Below are 21,327 nucleotides of genomic sequence, written 5' to 3'. Positions count from 1 at the left end.
GGGGGGGCGGGTTAAGAAACTTTTGGATTGGAGGGGTGTGGTGTGGCAGGGCAGACTGGGGCACTGCAGTTTCGAAGAAGGGAACCAATACTCAAATTGAAAACCCAGGTTTTTGGCAATAATGTACTTTAAATGATGAATAGTTATATTGTTTATTCAGCGTAACAAATTAATGCCATATGAAATCATACCACCTGAGCCACAGCCTGTGGCTCACTCCCCCTGGACACAGACTGATAGGAGCCACCCCATTTACATTACATAAAAGCAAAACATCTACATCATCATCATCAAAAAGACTGATAGAGTCACACAAAATGTTTCTTTCTTGGTAATATTGTATCTCTTTGTGATCATTTTGTGTCTCTTTATGGTCATTTGATTGACTTTCCAACAAAAAATGGGAGGGGCCAATCAGATTCCAGGGGGGGGCACTAGTCCAGCCCTTGCCCGTGATTGGCTGAAACAGGAATCATCCAGCATGTGAAGTGAGCTATGGTGGATGGGCACTTGGAGGATAGGTGTGATGGCAGTGGATTAACAAGGTATACTAACTCGAGCCAGGATTGGCACAATTCCTCCGACTAGGGGAACAGCTGGGTGCATCTCTGCTCGCCTCCCCAAAACTCTTTTCCTCTCCATTTAGCTCGTCACGCAATGGCAAACACAGACGGGATGTTTTTCAAGGGAAAGTCACATTTGAGGACCAAGGGGAACCCCCCCCAGCTGTGCCATGCGGTGGACGTTTGGCTCCGGGAATGCAATCGCCTTGGAAAAGCTTGGGTGTGGGTGGAGCATTTGGTTGTAACAGAGATCCGGCACCCCCTCAGAGGGCCAGGAGCAGGGATGGATGGATGTTTGGGGAAAGAAGCCCAGGTTTGCTGATTTATGCTCTGGAGTGCCAGTGGAGAGCTGAATCAGCAGGATGGGGAGATTCTGTGTGTGTGTGTGTGTGTGTGTGTGTGTGTGTGTGTGTGTGTGTGTGTGTGTGTGTGTGTGTGTGTGTGTGTCTAATAAATAGCTCCTCTTCAAGTCAGCGTCTTCACCCGATTTCTACCCAGAGGAGAAAAGAGGAACCCGTTGGAGGCCTTTGCCCCCTGTGTGGAGTTTGTGTGATCGATTTTTGATGAGAACCCTCCCCGCAGGTATGGGGATGACAAGACAGCTGTTCTAACAAGTTTATTGATGATTGTAATTGTCATTACATTGTCAAGTTCTGAGTCATCACACACACACACACACAGACACATGCACACACGCACACGCGCACACACACACACACACACACACACACACACACACACACACACACACGCACCATAATGGATACAACCAAGCTTGGATTAAGCTACAGTAGATGCTCAGGGAAGAAACAGGAACATCTTCCTTGAAATCCCTCTAAGGTGACATGAAAAACAAATAATTCTGTGTTGTTATCATTAACATGTTGCATTCCCTCTAAGGCCTTCTCGTAGGGAATCAGTTTAGAATTACATAAGAGGATGTAAGGAATTTGGGAGGCGTATGCATATTACAGCACAGCGCAGCAAAGAATCCAGACAAGGATTTTCTTAATTAGGGATGATTTTCCTCCAGCAGTAGCTTCAATGCACTTTACTCCTCTCCCATAATGCCTTGGTCTGGAGCATTCTTGGAGAGTCTCCACCATAAAAGATGACTTGCACAGATATTCAGACGGCCGCATGTCAGCATATGTACTATTTACTAAAATATATCTTGTTTTTTTCTTGACCTATTTTTAGATAAAAGGATTTCCTTTTTTCCCGCTTTAGCTGCTTTTGAGAGAAACTCTCCATCATGTTTTGTTTTTCTTTCTTTAATACTCATCCAGACTTTCTTGGCGCTATCTGAATTGAACTGAAAATGAAATTGCATTTTCACCAAAAGAAAATGACATAGGGCAGTTAATGTAACAGGAAGCACGCTGGAGAATAAGAAGTGCCTTGAGTGAGGACCTTGCCAACAGTGGTGGAGGGAAGAGGGAGGAGGAACACCCGATCGATGGATGGTGCAACCCAAAGCTCATTTTTAAGTCCGGGAGGAAGTTATTTGTGCAAGAGCCGTGGCATTGGAGATGGGGGAGCAGTAGACACACACGCATATTTGGCTACAGATGTGATGGCGTAAGCAGGAAACATAGCTCTCCTGGGACTCCAAAGGGCCTGCTAATATCCGTCCCCACTGTACCGCAACACCTGACCTTACAAATCACCAGCATCACAGCGCTTAACTCGCCATGCCTCTGTCGAGCATATACACAGAGGCGGCTAATCGGAATCATCCATTATATGAGGGCAGGCTTGTTTCAGGCCACCGGCGATTCATGGTGATGGATGTGAATGAAGGCTGAGGGAGAGACAGAGAAAGAAAGAAAGAGAAAGACGTTTAGAGAGCGAGAACAGTTGAAGTAAATCATCTAAGGCATGATAATATTACATACAAATGCACTGATGCATGATCAGAAAGCAATATATATTCCATGTATTAGTTGTTGAACAAATCCAGGACTAATTTTGACTGCTCAACTCTGGACACTCTGGACACACTCTCACAGTTTTATAATATGATTCCTTGCTACACGTATGATTCTGTAAGTCGTTAGAATAGAGGATTAACATGCTCCAATTCACAAAGCTTCTCTTAGTAGTGCAGAAAACCTCATTATCTTCTCTTTTAAAAAATTATTTTACACTGATCTGAAACGGTTACATTTAAGCAGCGACACTACACGACAACCACTTTGGTGTCTCAGCGCTCATTGGCCAGTAAGTGATGGAACGTGTGTGAAAGCTGGAATGACAAATCCAGGCTGTATGATTTTGTAGCACCGTTACATTGACTAGAGGCACACAGGGGAGCCTATACAGCTCCATAGTGGAGTGTGAGCCGGTAAAACAATGACAAGCCCTATCTATCCACCCCAGGGTGGCTCCTCCGAAGTCTGGCGTATTAAACTGAGCCCCGAGATAAAGTGACTCCTTGCACAGTTCAGCCGTGGGGGGAGATGCGCTCACTCTCCTTATGTATTCCAGTCATGCTGCATATTGTTTGATATAATCAACGTGGACCAGGGGGTACTGCGCAGAACTCAAACACATAGCCCTCCCAAGGGTAATATAAGTCTGAATAACACTGACGTGATTAATGCAGATTTCAACACTTGGCTATGTGCAATATTGCTTGTGAGGGGACACAACTTTCTACAGGTTTTTATTTAAATGGTTTTGTGTGATGTAAGAGTGTACAGTATGTGCATGCTGGTGTGTGTATATGTGTGTATACAGTGTGTACATGGTCACAATCTAAGAGAGACCATTGCCAAGGGGTGTATTCTGTTTTGTTGCCACAATCTGTCAGAAACCGGCCTCAGATGCAATATTTTAACCACACATGTTGCCTCATATCCTAATGCAGGCTGGAAGTGGGAGCATACAGTAGTTTTGCAATGCACATGTACATTTCGACAGTTTGGTTGGGAGTCAGAAAGCCTTAGAAAATGAAAAAGGTTCCACATGTCTGAACCAAGATAGGACTTTACATACCATTGGGACTGTCAGAGTGTTACAGGTTTCCAAAACACTGGGACTTATTTTTCAGGAAAAAGTCCATCACACCCTCTGCAGAAGCTCCCCCACCCCCTCGGTTTGGCACATATGCATTTGGAAGGTGAGTTAGAGCCTAAGCTATTCCAATATGCTGGAAGCCTGTGTTGAGTATTTGACAGCAAGAAACTGGAAGATTTGATAGGTAATGTAAATCATGGAATATGCCTCAGTAGAGAGAAGGATAGGGGGGGTTGGAGCGGAGCGATTCTATCGGGAACAAAATCCCCCAAATGCAGCTTTGAATAAAAATGAAATAGATAAAGCTTAGAGGAGCCATCATAGGAACTGTAATATTAGACACACAGGAGATTTGCAATACTGTTTTCTGAAATATCACAAGACATTATCAGTGCCTACTGGCTAATCTCTTTTGCCTGAATTTAGAGGACAGTGCACTTGCTTTTTCCTCTACTTCAGCTAATATGGCGTCTCTGGAGTGTGTGGGTGGAGTGTCAGCGCAGTGTAGGTGACTACAGGTCTCATCAGTGTTGAGAGCAGGGTTAGAGAGGGGAGACGGTGTTTATGAATGCTGGAATCTACTGCTTAACTTTCTGCAACTGTCAGGAGGTTAATCCCATGAAATGTCTGTGTAGAGCTGCCCACTTGATAAACCATATGTCACTCGCTCTCAACTGACATTTTTTCTCTCTTACAGTCAACACAGATTTCTACAAAGGCCTCACAAAGTGCTTTATATCCAAAGAACTACTATTGTATCACAGCAATTGGCACCAGAATGGAGAAAAAAACTGCTTTTAATTAACCAATTGAAGTAAGCTCAACAACACATTGATCTGATTATTCATTCCTCTATCTAAACAAACGATTTCTTTTGATTTAGTATCAGAGTATGCTGAGGTACTAGATCTGTTACATCAATTAAATACCAATAGGAATAGAAAAGAAAAAATGCACAGCAGTAGGAGGGTGCATCAGTATTCTGCTGCTCTTCACCACAGGGGGTGGGTGGAACGGCGGAGAGAGGAGCTCCTATCACTCCCCTCCACTAATTAAAACTAACGGCTCCAGGTGCTGCACGGCGCCGGGCACAGGAACGACCGGGCGGCATGTTTGTGTTGGTGGTTCGCCTTCATTACCATCTCCATCCATTCTCCTTACTAGCCCACCACAGTATCGACTCGGATCCTGACACACAATGTCCAATGCACGAAAAAAGGGGTGATCTAAATGCAAATGGCAAGTAGTGATGCATTACACAGGGTGTGAGGAGAAATGATATGGGCAGCAGGAAGAAGAGCCTTTTTAGTAGATGTGGTGGAATCTCAATGATGGCCGCTGGTCAATATCAGGCTTCTAAATGTTCTCCAAAACCTTGGGAATGGGGGAGGCTGTTTCTCAGCAACTATGGAGTCGATTAACATGCTCTCCCCTCAGCATTTGAGCAAGATCAATGGAAGACGGGAAGAGAGTGAGAGAACAACTGTGTCTATTCCCATGTATGCTGTCTTTTAAAATCACACCAGGTCTCTAGAGCCCTTAGGTTATTCCGGCATTCCTCTAACGTATACACACACACACACACACACACACACACACACACACACACACACACACACACACACACACACACACAAAATGGTGTGTGGCTCTAGCCAAAGGCAGCAATGCACAGATCCTTAATTATGACAAATAGTTACCTTCATGATACTGCCCGCAATATCACAAGTGTAAAATTCAGCTGAATTTTATTCTAGAAAATGGATGTGACTAAGAGGTAGTTTGAAGCAGATGATGGTCTGTTAGTTCAAGCTGAATCTCACAGCCGGTATCACATCCAGCTAAAATAAAATAAAAATGACTAGAGGAAAGATTAAAAGATTTCAAATATGATTTTTGTACCCACTAGCTTTACAGTGATCTTACTGAAATGGTATCGACAGAGAGAGATTGTGTGTTTCCTGGAGATGCCACCATCAAAGAATGGAGCTTTTCCAACATAAAAGTGTTTCCACAAAGACTCTGTAGACACATTTGCCAGTAATCAGTGTAAACACACAGCTTTCTTGGGAATGATTCACTTTTTAATAACAACAAAAACCCTAAATCATGTATGTTTCACAACTGTAGCACAAGAGTTGTGTGATTGCCAATAAATCACTCAACAGTACATCGAATATTGTCCCTGTCATGGTCACAACTGCACCATCTCCCCATTCCCCTTCATCAGTCTCGACTTTATTGCTGCATCCAATTTAAGGAGCTGGATAGCGGTGTGCCTCCCTCCTAAATGAGGCGGTCTAGCTTCACAGAGGCTGAAAAGGTCTGTAAACTTATAAAGACTTGTTTCTCTGGTGCTGTTTGCAGAGTAACAGCAATATTATGTTTGGTATATCTGTAATGCAACAACATATCCAGGCTGCTAATAAGAAAAAAAAAAAGAGTAATGGCTGGTTTCCATTACTGCAGGCTTTTTCATCGGTTGATGTGATGTGATGTATTTACCACCAACTGGTGCCCAACTGGAGGCCAGTAGCTAGTAAATATAACATAATCTCATTAAATTTCTTAACTTTACACGTTGGTGAAGACTGCCTGAATGCACCATGAAACAACTGACTCATGCACAATGCGATGCACTGGTTATGTCAAATCAACAACTCAAATCTCAAACAGACACTACGAAAGAAGAACCACACATGATATTATTTGTGGCCAATAAATATATTAAATAAAGAGCAATATGATTTCACAGAGATCATTGGCCTTCATGGAAAAAAAGCACAGGTGTAAATAATAAAATCATCGATGGCATGATTCCTCTACTTTCTCTCAGCAGACATTTTTGACATTGTCATAGCATGACAAGCTCAGGTGAAACAAATGTCTTTAACTTTGGCTCAGTTCCAATAAGTGTCCCTGTAAGCCATGGCAGTGTGACAGTGAGCCAGGATGCACAACAGAAGGACCTCCTCTGAGTGGAATGCAAAATGCAGTCACCATGAATGTTACCAAATACACATTCTGCTGTGAAAAGATCCTATTGTCGGGCCTGACAGGAACACATCACAGAGCAGAGCTGATAATATCCACTGCATACAACCAACACACCACAGGTGGTTGCAGTCTGCATCATTGTAATTAATCTGCTCCCAGACTAAAACCAATTATTGGACAACACAATCTGATAAACCCACAGGGTACAGAAATGTGTCTCTATAGATGCTTTTATAATAGAGAAAATTAAAAGAAATGAAAATCGTGAGAAATTGAATTGAATTGGGACCCACCATTTCTCTCTCAGTAAGAGGAGACTTGATGTGTGTTTTATTTTTTTATTTTCCTGTCATGCCCTACCTGTCCACCAGACACCCTCAGTGAGTAACACCTGACTGCCTTTGTGATTGGCCACCTGCCTATACGGCTGTTTCTCATTTGCACATTAACTCCCCAGTAAATAGGGAAGGAGAGTTTTCTACACAGGTCATTTATGTTGAGGCTGTTCCAGTGTTGTTATTTGATTTTACCTGCCTGCCTGTTGCCGGCTGTAAGCCTGATCTTACTCAAATCAAAGTGTCTCTGAACCCTTTGACTGTTCTCTGTACCTAAAGTGGTTTCTTCACCACTTCTTCCTCCTACACATTACATTCCACACACGCATTCTCACACCCAATGAGGTAACTTTAATTTGAATGAAATCCAATAAAGAAACTTGCCTGAAGTGGAACCGCTAAGCTATCAAGGATGAGACAACACAGGGATCATTGTGCTTGTTATGCCCATGGCATTCATTCTTGTTGTGTCATTAAAAATTCTTATTGAAGTTGTGTTTGCCCTCAACGATGTTGATTTTCTTTTGATGACTCTTTTTCTTTCCCTTCTCTAGCATTTGGCTATCTTTGGTGTTTTAAAGGCCGGGTCCCGGCTTTTTTAAGTTGCCCAAATTAGTTTATTGGATGCACCGGGGCTTGAACTGAGCTTTCACTACAATTCTGTTCTACTATTGGCAGCCACGTGATTTCTAGAATTACTCAAGGGCTGGGTTGAAATAACTCGCGAGGAAGGAATTCTGGATTCAAAATTATGTCAGTGTATAGTGTATAGTGCCAGGTTTGAGTAACTCTGAAATAAAACAGTTTACCCTTTTATTGTATTTTTCCCCTTTCACCAGACATTTAATTGAAAAGGCTTTTTTAAAGCTTTTTTTTACTTGATGTTGTTCCAATAAAAATTGGAAATATTTTTTTAACCCTTTTATCTTATTTGATGTAATAATCTGCAATATTTTTTATATGAGAACAATCTATGTTGCTACTCAAGTGCCAGTTGATAAAATGTGATAGTGATTCATAAAAGCTTTTTTTACATGTAAAAAAGAAAAGCTTGTACAACAGCTTGTAACATGTATATAACAGGTAGAGCTTTTCTGTCAAAAATCATTTAGCAACAATAAGTGATGTAGTTTACATTTACACCACAATGATGACTATTTAACAGCTACATTTAAAGAAAAAGTGTCGGGGTGGGGGGGAATTAAACTGTTCAATTCAATTCAGACTGATGCTTATAAACAGGTGATCAGGCCAAATTTAAAAAGTATAATTTCCACATGACAGTAATCCCTCATGTGAAAATAGTGACAGCCACACTCACTGAGGGCTGCTCTTAGATAATGATACATGTTGAAGGATGTCAGCTGCAATCTTACACTTGAGTGTGTATGACAGTTGTAATGCTGACAAACACAGAAGGCATGGCAATTTATACAACGATGACCCATCATGATTATTATGAAAAACTGATTTCTGTGAATTCTCTCCAAATGTGTGTGTGTGTGTGTGTGTGTGTGTGTGTGTGTGTTTCTTTGGTTAACTATATTTGTGGGGTCCAAAAACCGGGACTACAGTATACTTGTGGGGTCCGGACAGCTTTGTGGGGCCAAAATGCTGGACCCCACAACTTTAAAGGGCTGTTTGAGGGTTAAGACTTGGTTGTAGGATTAGGGTTAGATTTAGGTTATGGTTAGGGTGAGGGTAAGGGTTAAGGTTAGGCATTTAGTTGTGATGGTTAAGGTTAGGGTAAGGGGCTAGGGAATGCATTATGTCAATGATGGGTCCCCACAAAGATAGTGCCACCCACAATGTGTGTGTGTGTGTGTGTGTGTGTGTGTGTGTGTGTGTGTGTGTGTGTGTGTGTGTGTGTGTGTGTCTGTGTGAGTGTGTGTGTGTGTGTGTGTGTGTGTGTGTGTGTGTGTGTGTGTGTGTGTGTGTGTGTGTGTGTGTGTGTGTGTGTGTGTGTGTGTGTGTGACCAGCTGTGGGGCCCACTGCTGCATTGAATCATGCTTCATCCCTGTGGTGAATTTACTTATTCCAGCCAAGAGAGAACCTGCAGGTCTGTGAATGTTAAAGGTCCAACTCAGCACTGCCTCTGCAGGCCAGAGGAGGGATTTTAATGACTCACTAACATAAATTGTTTTTTCACACTCCTCCATTGTGTGAATGGATTGCAGCCCCAGACAGGTTTTCAGACTACAGGGGGTCTAAGTTAACAGGCTATATACCAAAGGAACCAATCTTCTTAAAAATGACTTTTTATTATGTTTTTGTAAAAACAAATATATAGCCTATAAATAAGGTGGGGATGTCTTTAGTTACTAGATCTTTAGCGGATGTCCTAATAGCTGTCACACTGTGTTAAAATGAAGAGCTACCAATAGGGCAGGGGTTTAAAAAAGTATTTAAAAAAGAAAAAAAGAAAAGAAAAAAAGGATAAAGTTAGAAATAGAAAAAAATCTCCACACTTATTGTACCAACTGACAACAGTCCCCTGTTTGCTATAATGACATGACAAGTTCCCGCTCAGCCTGAAACAATATTCACTCCATTATGGATAAATAAAAAAGACGGTTAACGGCCTGTGAGTGGGATGTCTGGTAGTGTGATTTTGCACTAAACAGTGTGATGGCACATGTTTGAAAGATTTTCCAACAGATTTCCAAACACAGTGCATCAGTGTCTCTATTGGTCCACTCTGCACACCACACAGTCAGAGGCTGGAGAAACACCATTTCTGTTTCACACCGAAACAGAAAAAACACGAAACACTATATGTTGATTTTTGCTGTAATTTGTCACCCATTTGTGATTTGTTAATGCCTCTGTGGACTATTAAAACAAGTTTGATGGACTGTTGAAGGCTTTTTGAAGCACTGTAGTGGTTAGCTCAAGTTGTTTTTGTCTTATATTTTTTTCCTGCATCTCTTATTGCACTAATCAGGAGTAGCACTTGTAATTTTGTTGTATTTAATACAATGACAGTAAAGGCTTTCTATTTCAAATTCTACATACATCACATCTCCATTGTGTTTTCACTCACCATGTCTGGTTTGTGGTTTTTAACCTCTTGTTACACAAACCACATGAAACATCTCTATGGCTATAGCAAAATGTGTGCTAGGAACAAATCAACGAAATCAACTAAATTGCGAAGTGGTATAAAATGTTTTTTTTTAACAGTTAAAACATTTAATGTTTACCTGTGAGAACCCAGTCCTTCACATTTCTCTCAATTTCGACTGCATGATTTTTCTTGTGGGAGAGGTTTGAGTTTCTGCATGTGTTGCTCTTCCCTTTTTTGGTGGCTGCCAGTGCTTGTTTTTGTCATGACACACACACACACACACACATACACTGTAAACCCGGATTTAGTTGTAATTAAACTTTTTAGTGGTCACTACTTATTCTTTCATGTTTAAAAAAAAAAAAACATATTCATTACTAAATCACATTAGTTGTTTGTAATAATCAGCTTAAAGGTGCAATATGTAATTCTGACAGCTAGTGTTTAAAATAGTTACTGCAGTACAAATTCAAAATACTGGAGAGAGTCGTCTCCCCCGCCCCCTCCTCCCCAGACTCGAAGGTCACGTTGGTTGCCAGGCTGAGACAGCAGCATCCACAACAATGCTGCTAGACGCTTGTCTCACATAGCCAGACATTACTTCACAGCACAGCGGAGTAGCTAATGTTAGATGCTGGCTATATTGACAGTCATAAAAGCCCGTGTTCACGCGGAGCTCTGTACCTAACTGACAGACACACTTTTTCAGTTTAGAATTACAGTAGGAACCACTAAAAACACAACAATCTCGCCGTCCTCTCCACCCAAAGGACAGACACACTTGCATGTTTAAAGCTATAGTGCATAGTTTCTGTCGCCTCCATGAGGAATTCTAAGTACTGACAACAAAACTGTTAGTGCATCCACATGATACCAGCCTTCCATGATCGCGCACCACCTCCACCCCTCCTCCACACAGTTGCTAGTAGCCGAGGAGGATTCAAAAAACATGATGGACTCTTCAGAAGAGGTCATTATCTTCACTCGGTTTTCTGCACGCGAAAGTCGCCGGACGACACAATCTTCTAAACATAGCCATACATAGAAATACAGAGAGAGTTGTGTGCAGCTGATAGTCTTAATTAGCTTTGTATCAACTGATTTGGCAATGGCTTGTAGTCTCGCTTTGCCAGACCTTCCTCCACAGCGCTGCGAAAGAGGGTCTGGCTAGTCCACACAGCATTCCGGGTTGGGAGAAAAACATGCTCTGGTTTATTGGCATTTCTTTTAACCAATCACAATCGTCATAGGTGGCGCTAAGCACCGGGCAGAGTCACCGTGCTGCTGCAAAATAGCCTCGGGAAAGAACTTGTTTTGGTGGAACGTGTACGTTCAAAAGTTGTTTTAGTCATGCAACAGTAGGGTGACCAGACGTCCCATTTGACCGGGACAGTCCTGATTTGACCGGGACAGGCCTGATTTTAAATTGCGCGTTCCAAGCCTGTCGGGACGCTAAAATGTCCCGGTGTACACCAACCACTATGGAATTGTCCCGTTTGTCAGCGATTACATAGCCAACATGGTCTCATTATAGCCCGACCATTAACTAAACCCATGTAGAAAGACTAATAAAGCGTCCAGCGTATGATTTTAACAATGTGTGTGTGTGTGTGTGTGTGTGTGTCAGTCAATCGTAGCGGTCTGCGTCTGCATAATGTGCGCCGCCAGCGTTACAATGTATATTTGTAAACATTGTTGCAATGCCTCTTCTTATCTGTCTCGTTTTAACCAGTCCCTCCAGGATTTCACGGCCTTTTCTGAGATTGTTGCAGCCCGGTTCAGGATTGAAACAGCAGCAGCGTCAGAGATTTTAGAGTGAAAAAATGTTACAGCGTACATTAATGTTAAAATGTATACAGGTTGGCAGGACGGTCTGAAATGTTTTGCGCGGTCTTTCGCTGTACGTTTTGTTGGTAAATGTGAGATGTTCGAGTCTCACACGTCTCATCTTCATATCAGAAACAAGGAAATTAATTGGGTGACGTACGCAAATTCTGATTTGAACACAACTTGTGCATAATTTCTAGTACAGTCAACTTATTGGGGATAACAGTGTACGCACATACACACACGTTCTCTGTCTAACATGCAAGGAGTGACATTATGACAACCAAGAGTATCTGTTTGAGATCTTAAATTCCCAACACCAACAATACTTTATGTATCTTGACACACCAGCATGACATCCTAAAATGATTTTTGCCCTCAGCAGTCAGTTAATTAAAAAAAGCAATAGCAGGAATACAACCCACACGATCTGACAGACACAGCCTGTAATAATCTGCAAGAAAAAGAAAATACTGATTCACAGATGAGCATCTTGAAAAGGAAAGTTACATGCCAGTCATGCATGTGAGCAACCCTCTTACTGTTAAAAATGCGTCCATGAATTATATAAATTTCCAATTGATAATCCAGAGAGGGAATTAAATATTTGCTGCCTGTTTTTGTGTTTGTGAAAACACCATGGGAATTCTTACAATGCAATCGTATCTCTTTTCTCTGGCTTTTATTGATTTGATTTATTTGATATGCCATGGTTCAGTAGTACTGTAAATATCACGCTCATTGAGGTGGAATGGTGAAGGCTACATCTTTAAATTAACAGATTTATGTCCTCACCAACAGTAGCTGCAATAACTAGCTGAGCAAGCAGAGGGCACACTGTCAATACTGGTGATCTGACAATCCCAGCGCTTTCTTGATTTTTTTCACTAACATGTTTCACACACACACTGACGGAGCATCTCTGCTCTCACAGGTCAGGCAGGATATATGGAAGTACATGTGGAGCTAAATTTCTTTTGTTTGGCTTCCCAACAGTGTTCATTCTGTGTAACCGTGCTGATACCAGAGGCCATTGTGAAAATAATCTAGTTGCGCTGCTTTTTGTGTAGATAATATACTATGTCATGATAAGGATCTGCAATGCAGAGAAGCTGACCCTACCTGCCTTGACTGTAAAACTGCTGACACTTCTTCTATTTACTGCTCCCCAAATAAACTGCAGGAAACAAATATATCACTTCCTGGGCACCACAAGAGAAGGTATTCTGAGAGGAACACACAATGCTAAGATGCAAGAAGGCCAGAAATATCAAATTCAGGGAGTGGACGAGAATTAATGTGTTAGTATTGTGAAAACTATTTCGAGTGATTTAAATTTGAATGTGGTAATACCGTCTGGCATCTGGAGATGTAAAACTAGTAGTGTTTGGATGCTGTATTCACATCACTGAGTGCAAGTAACAAAAGTGAGACCAAATCCAACAATATCTTGAGTATCTTAAAATGATAATTACAATTTAAAATGGTTAAATTGCCTTTTATCACCTAATTTCTTCCTATAATTTACGACACATAGTGGACAACCGAAGTACTATTTAACATAAGCCCTGAGGATTATGATATGGTTCAGTAAAGACTACTAAAAACTGTTAAATATTTCCCCAAAAGAAAAAACATTGCAGTTGCTTCAAATGGTCATTATTTATTCAACACCAAATATTAACTTGTTCGACTTAATTTAGATGAAGAAACTGTCAGTGCTGGATTATTTTTAGAAACAAATTTACATATCATTGAGTTTACAAAAAGACTTACAGGTTGAAAGTACTAAAACATACAAAATAAATACTAAAAATAGCTCTTTTTCTCTCCCAGTGCTCTGGCTTGAATCATACCTCTCTAAAAATGATACAAAACAGTGTATCACAGGCAACGCATTGGAGAAGGAGGTCTAGAAAAGGTCATTTCTTGTGGTAAGACAAAAAAACAGTAATACATTTATATAAAGTGGTTGTTGCGGGAATCTTCAGAACCTGCAGCAGAAGCCGCAGCCCTTGTTGGCCCTGCAGCAGTTGCAGCACCAGCGGCACAAGGAGAGGTGGCTCTGGCGCTTCTGCCTGGTGTGATCCGGCATCTGTGCAAGAAGACAAGAGACATGAGCAGAGCGTTCATCTCCAGCATTTCATCCTCTCCCTGCGTGGAGAGAGCACCAGGGCACTCCATGTGGAAAACACATCCACTTAAATCTTAATTTGCTCTCAGTAATTGGCTTAATTCAGTCAGTCAATTGAACATACCATCCTTGATTCCATTGACATTTCTTGATATGCCGCAACTGGAGTGTCATTGCTCCCTGCCTCCTCCAGCTCTTGCACCTGTTAATGAATTATGAACATTTAGGAGCCACATCTGAGCATCCTGACAAAACATTTATAGCTAATAAGCATATGAAATGAGTTTAAGTCACATTCTTACCTCGGCGAATGGGACTGCAGCGCTTTCCAGAATGCAAATAAAGGCGAGCACGAGTGTCACTGCAACTGCAATGCTAAATGCCTTCATTTTAAGGGGTTTGAATGGTTTAGTTATTAAAGCCTTTGAAGGTTAGAGTTGATAGGTCTTCTTTCTCATGGGTGTCGGGCCACCGAAGAGCACCACAGTATCTTCAATGTATTCTTCAGCTCCTGTGATGGATGGTGGTTGTCTGGGCAAGTGGATTTATTCAGTTCTTTTGGTGACCCTTGTCAGTTCTTTAGAGTCCTTCCGCTGTCTGATTGAGTATGCAGAGCCTTTCGGTATTTATACACACTTGGACTCAGTGTTGCCTCATCGCTCCGGGAGGCCTGGCCCATTCCTGGCAGCAGTTACATAACTACTATACTCTACTGGGGAAGTTTTGACCTCCTCTTTTCTCCTCTCCATAGTGCTGCAACACTGGGGGGAAATCCACTGATCTGGGTTTTTTTTTTTACTGTGGATCTATTCAGCACTCAAATCAAATCAACTATAAACTTCTAAATGAAACTACTTTCCTTAGACAGAACACATAATTCCACACATGAACAAGCTGCTGCTGATGGTGGAGACCATCATTTTTTACACTATATGAGAGCAATATGTATTCTGTATTGACACAGTGTTCACGCTTGTAGAGATTTATCTACAAATGTGATGAAAAAAAATGAATTTTTCCTGGAATAAACTGGAAAGAGCTCTGGAGATTCCCACAGCAAAGGCCAAGAATGCATGGGTCAATCTATCACACGGCTGACTGGGCTGCACTTGTCTCGACCTAGGAAATCCTTCACTAAGGAGAAGGAGCCACTTTGGAATACCCATTGCTCAGTCCAAAGGCTGTAATTACAACCTCTCAACTGGAATAATTAGCCCCACATTTTCAACCCATTCCGTTTTTTGCATAATACACAGGAACCTGCAGTTGAAGCAAATGATATCCCTTTGAGAGCAGCAGAATAGTAGCCAGGATTAAAATCCTCTATTTCAGAGTCAAAGTGTTTCAATATGCACTCGTTGAGGGTGAATATAATGTGATCTGATGAGGTTTATTATGTCTGGACAGAGATGAGTTGCATTGCCCACAACAAAACAAATCTATTGTATATCATTACTTTATGGACACGACACAATCTATCTTTTTTATACTTGATCTGTATTTCTATATATCTTAAATAATTAACATACCATTGACAAAGAACAGCTGCATTAGTTTCATTAAAACACCATTAGTAATTTCGTGGCATGTTAATAATTGATGGGTTAATATATATATTTCAAACTGTGAAATTACAACAGTGTGAATTTAATGACAATGACATAATATATAATATCCCAGATTGCACAGAAAAACCACAGCCCTAAAATTGTAACAATAATTTTTCCCCTTATCTCTGAAGCAAGCAGCGATAAACACCTTAAGATTAATTAGCCTGTCAGGGTAAGAAAACTATTCCACACCAACATCAGGCTGTGAATAATACACAAATCAATAATGGTGGAAATGAAATAACAAAAAGACAAAATAAAGGTGCAAACTTGAAAACGGTGGGCTGTGCATGCTGATAAAATCAGGGCTCATTTGAAATCTCATTATACCTTCAAAGTCTTTCCAAATTGCCTGTGCTGACTCAATTAGTGAAACAACATGTCGCGGGACCCCCTGCGTCAGTCTGTCTCGTTCACTGATAACCCCGCTGGCCCGCGTGCTTGCTTTGGGTGACCACAGCATCAGTGTCAACAAATACAACCACGAATGGCTCCACTTCTGTTGGCATGCACCCATGCTTGTCTAATATGAAGGGAGCGCATTACATTATCTTTAGTTTATGCATTTCATTTGTGTGTGTGTGTGTGTGTGTGTGTGTGTGTGTGTGTGTGTGTGTGTGTGTGTGTGTGTGTGTGTGTGTGTGTGTGTGTGTCTCTGATGGACAAAAATGGGCTCTAGTCCACTACTTGAACTAGCCCATCATGTCCACTCACGATGAACACGTCATTTTGTTTGCCATGCTTCACTAGGCATGACTCAGCTCATGAGAAATCTGAATATGACACTGGCTGACTGTACCAGGACAAAAAAATAGTATGTCCAGGATCACTGTGAGTGTGTGAGCATAGCAAAGAAGAAGAAAAAAAAGAAATAAGTTCACATAAAAAATAAAGGGCTTTTAGATCTGGGTTTTCCAAGCTAGCGTGGTAACTCGGCCTGTGTTTTTTTCTGAGCATGTGTGTCTCCTATCAGCCACTGAGGGTATCAGTAGGAATCTTCTGGCCAAACAAAGACAGGCACCAGCACGGCGGACAGATTCACCTCAGCAGGCGCCACTCTACCTTTTTCTCCTGATCAAGGGCATTGCCCCCGTCTGTTCCTGTTTCATAATCGTCCTCTGTTGCTGACCCTGTCCATTTCTCACCCCATTTTTCCCCTCCTCCTCCTCCTCTCTGTCCCCAACTGCTTTATATGGAGCTGCAAGACACTCCACAAAGTCATCTCATCTTCTGTCAGCTTGTCTGCTACCAAACCCACCACACACAACACTCCTCACCCCCAAAACACAGCCACATCGTCGCCCCGAGTGTTTACATTTTTCCTCTAAACTAGGACACGGAAGAACCAGTGTTGGTACAATATCAACAGTCAATTTGTAAACAAACAAGAGGACTTTTAATAGTCATGGGCTCTGATCAAGTGCTGCTCCTCAGCGTTAAACAAATGCAATGTCACTTTTCAGACTCAAGGGGCAGTATGCAGCTAAGGTTGATGGGTTTCTGAATGCTGAGTGAGAATGGTGATTTGGGAATTCCCCAGTTTGTGTAAAAATTAGAAGCATGTTACAATATATTCCCGGACATTTCAACAGTGTCAATCCTAATGCCATTTTAAGAATTAGCCAAATTCCCTTAAAATGATCATAACATCAAAAGGATTAAACCATATTGATTTTGAATCATAAGAATTATAGCTCAAAGTGATGGAACCCAAGGCCATGGATCCTCCAGTCCAGTGTTTGTCAATCTGATTTCAGCTGCTTGACATGAGGTTTTTACTGCTTGAGAAGTTGTTAAATCGTATTGGTATATTGCTAAACACATTTTTTAAATAAATAAGAATTTCAGAGAACATAACTTCTGCTCCGAGGCATCTGAATTATCTGATGTTCCTATTTGTGCTCAGAAAGTCTTAACTTAAATGATAATAACAATAATGCTTAGAAACTGACATTTCTTTGAGTTTATCCCCTGCAATATCATAATAAACATTAGTTTCATAAACTACGCTCCCCACAGTTCCTTCTTAATTCTTAACTGTGTGTGCTCCCAAACTTTAAGTCAGACATGTCTTTCCACATTTTTCCATTGATCTAAATACTGTAGAATCCAACACCATGGCTGCTCAAAAAAGCAAAAAGAATTGGCGCTCACTCCTTTCCCATCTCTTGACAGCAGCAGAATACATACCTTTGTGCTGATACTACTATTATGAGCGAGACAGATGCCGTGTAGTTATTAATGTAGGCCCAAGAAAGATGAGAGTCAGTGTGGTATACAAGGTATGAGGAGCTTTGTATGTCAGATAGAATAAGACTCTTTCTGTCAGCCATTTTTCAACAAATAACAACCTCCGAGAGAGGGAATGTGAAGCAGGCCGAGGCAGTGGACAATACATGCTCCTGACAGAGTGCTCCTAGCTCCGAAAAAGGCACAAAGGTAAGACAAGCCTGCAGGACATGAAACTGTGGCTTTCCAGCTGAATGTGTTGGCCCAGCACGAGTTCAATGAAAATCAATCAACCATGTGCTTTGGTAGATGTGCCTAAACACAAATTTAAAAAGGATTTTACAGCGGGTGGCTTTTTCCCACCCTCGAGGCAAACGTGGAAACAGATATTTTGCTCAGTATTGACCAGACATAAGCTACTGTTTCAAATTCATTAAATTTGATTTCAGTAATAACAATGTGTTGCCCAAAGCGGAGACACTTCATCTTCCAGTTAATACATCAATTAATTGAGGAGGTAAACGTGACGATACCTGGTACTCACAACATATTACATTTGTTAGAGAATATGAGAAATATGTGTCTCGCTTTAGGTTGTTTTTTTTTCCCAAACCGACTTCATTTCAACTCTGCATTGTTCTCTCTTCAGAGAGCTTTTACAGGTTTGGGGTGAAAGAGGCAGACAGACAGACAGGGAGTAGTATGTCCCAATCAGAGAGGTACGTAGGATCAGAGATCAGCCACTTCAAACAGAGACAGGGACACATAGACGCCTGCCTGGCTGGCTGGCTGGCTGTGTGTGTGTGTGTGTGTGTGTGTGTGTGTGTGTGTGTGTGTGTGTGCGTGCGTGTGTTTGAATGGCAGCTGACAAGCCTGGAGACACTGGAGGAGGTCGGCAAGACAAAACCGAGGCAAATTTAACACACAGTGTCAGCCTAATTAATACTGATAATGAGTCTGTAAATTATAAATAATCTTCCTGTTTGGGCGTGTGCAGCATCCCAGCCTGCATTTAAGAGATTATCTAAATCATGGCTGCTCCCTCTTTAAAAACAGCTGAATGATGCCTTGACCTGCAAAGTCGAACTCAATCTTACCGAGGGCTTAGATGCGCCTTGTATCCACCATTGATCTTTCTCACCCAAGGTGCCCTCTGTGTGTTCTAACTACTTAGTGGTTTCAATTCTACCAGTGTGTTGATCAATCGATTGGATGAACTAAAGTGTACGCAGAGAGAGCTTTTTTTTCCTTTTTTCCAAAGAAGCATAATCCTCCAGAATTTGTTATTTTAAAAACAGAGGATGTCTTTAAAATGTTACATCTGGCACTGCATTAACATACAGTATAGTGACTCCTGTTTAGCTGAGCATTTTTAGAGAATAAACCTTCCTACCGTGTCCAGGAGTATTAGAGCTTGGTACAATGGTGAATTGTGTAAATCAAGACTCAGGAGCCTTGTTTTGCGGCCACTTAAATTTATCATGTTGCTGTTGGTCAATTTCGTGGTCCTATTTTCTCGATCAGTTTCTCACAATGAGGGATGCAGTCCTGCATGAATAACAATTTGTGGTTGTTTTGACATATTTCTGTATTTGTGTTTTCATCTGTGTTCTTATCCACTGGAGAAGGTAATGTCATGTACATCTTTACACCAATCAGGAGTTGGCAATATTTGAATCAAACTCTGATGAGACTTGGATGGGTTGTTTGCTTATGTTGCCAGCACTGTTAATCAAATCTAGTCAAACCACACACACACACACACACACACACACACACACACACACACACACACACACACACACACACTGTCCTGATGAAGCAGACTTGCTTAACTTTTGATTAATAAATCTTAATGGACAATAACTATTTTTTCCCCCCAACTTTAACTTTGATTGTTGTAAATTAAAAATGATTACAAACATTTAAGGGAATGAAAGAGAAACCCCTTAGATTTGAAATCATGTTTTTTTTTTTTAGGGGCTATATATATACTAAACATTTAATGAAATGTGTAGTAGAGTTGTAAAAAAAACTAAAAATTTGAACGGGTAATGACTCGAAAGAAGAATTTGTCTAAAACTGAGAGAGCAAGCAAAATATGGATTGTGATTTTACATGCCACACTTCACGAGCTGGTAGCAAAAGCCAGTGATTCAAATCTATTATGTTTAAGATATTCTGCTAACTAACTGATGGACAAACACATGAGGGACTGAAAACCAACTTCACAAAGATAAAGAATGGATGTGTGTATATATGTCCAAGACCTGTAGAAGGACAATGAGCCACAACCAAAGTCCATAAAGGTTATTAGCTAGTTAAAGTTTTATTTTCCACCATTTTCTTAGAAAAGATGTCTTAAAAGCTAACCTGAGAACAGTGAGGCCGCTACAGAGAAAAAGAGGCTTTTTTTTTTTTCCTTTCCTTTGCCATTTCAAATAAGAAACGCAAGAAAAAAAGAATTGGCCACAAGTGACCTTTCATTTGAGAACATCCATCTTCCAAAGCATTATTCATGTCATCACATTCATATTCTCTGCTCTGCTCTGAGGTGTAAAAAAAAAAAAAAAAACATCTATCATTCAACTTTGGCTAGGAGCCTCATTTGATAGATCAGACACTTGCACTATCCATTTCAGGTTTGAATCTAGCAGTAGTAGCAGAACAGCACTTCCAAAGCACAAGCTGTTAACTTCCAGAGTCTGAGATATTAAAATGTGATAGTCTGCCTGATTTTGCCAGGGGTCTGACTGTTGGTTTTGCTTTGCTGGATCCTGAGCTGTTGACACAAGGAGAAGCAATCGTGCTCTAGTAAGTGGCTCCGAAGCTTGATATCTCTCTTCTACTTTCACTCACATCGCCCAGAGCAGAACAAAATCATGTAGATTCATTCACAAAATCATCAACAGTGTTAATATTGGCTTGTTTTCTGTTTGTACAACCATTACAGTGCACTTATTGTTTGCCTGAGTGGTTGGAGAAATATGTGAACATTTCCAAGTTTTCCTACTTCCAAATTATTCCTTCATTTCGTGGAGAACGGAGCTGCGCTCAACTAAAAAGTGCAACACAGAATTTCTGTGTACTCCTTTTCCATAGTGAGCAGAGTCTTGAGTGCCACTCTCCAGGGTGCCTCCTCCCTTGTGCGCTGAGCTGCATTTGAAGTGTTGCAATACCAAAATAGAGCAAACAGCTTGAAATGAAACATGTGGGGGGATTATTCTTACACATATTGAGACACCGGTAAATCACACATGAACAAAAGAGGAAAATAAAACCCACAGTATCTATGTATAGTATGGCAAAAGTTGGAATTTGCACTGCACCCCTCTCCAGTCCACAATCCAGCGCGCTGGGTTTGTTAATCGTCTTCATGTTCCACACTTGTACATTTCAATTGGTAATTAAAAAGCATTTGAACAGTTGGAACTTCACAAGTGATTTGTGGACGTTGGAGTTATTTTTCTCGTTAAGCAAATGCCCAACCATTCAAGTATACCACCATTTCTTTCAAATGAAGCTCCAAGATTGCACACACTT

General features: G+C 41.1%; 1 protein-coding gene across 1 annotated transcript; it reads right to left on the bottom strand.

Moving 5' to 3' along the window:
- Positions 1 to 13,462: 13,462 nt before the first annotated feature.
- On the bottom strand, positions 13,463 to 14,532 carry hamp (hepcidin antimicrobial peptide). The gene is made up of 3 exons (XM_078252374.1): positions 14,248 to 14,532; positions 14,070 to 14,147; positions 13,463 to 13,906 (listed from the first exon to the last, which is right to left on the bottom strand). The coding sequence occupies exons 1-3, from the start codon at positions 14,332 to 14,334 to the stop codon at positions 13,799 to 13,801; spliced, it is 273 nt and encodes a 90-aa protein (XP_078108500.1). The 5' UTR covers positions 14,335 to 14,532; the 3' UTR covers positions 13,463 to 13,798.
- Positions 14,533 to 21,327: the final 6,795 nt, after the last annotated feature.

This window comes from Sander vitreus, chromosome 6, assembly GCF_031162955.1.
Source record: "Sander vitreus isolate 19-12246 chromosome 6, sanVit1, whole genome shotgun sequence".
NCBI classification, from domain to species: Eukaryota; Metazoa; Chordata; class Actinopteri; order Perciformes; family Percidae; genus Sander; species Sander vitreus.
This window is presented reverse-complemented; position numbering and strand designations above follow the sequence as displayed.

Excerpts from the sequence above, each read along its gene's own strand:
- hamp (XM_078252374.1), bottom strand. The coding sequence starts at position 14,334 with ATGAAGGCATTTAGCATTGCAGTTGCAGTGACACTCGTGCTCGCCTTT. Across the intron at positions 14,148-14,247 it reads CTGCAGTCCCATTCGCCGAG|GTGCAAGAGCTGGAGGAGGC; the intron begins GTAAGAATGTGA and ends ATTCATTAACAG. Across the intron at positions 13,907-14,069 it reads TGTCAATGGAATCAAGGATG|ATGCCGGATCACACCAGGCA; the intron begins GTATGTTCAATT and ends CTTCTTGCACAG.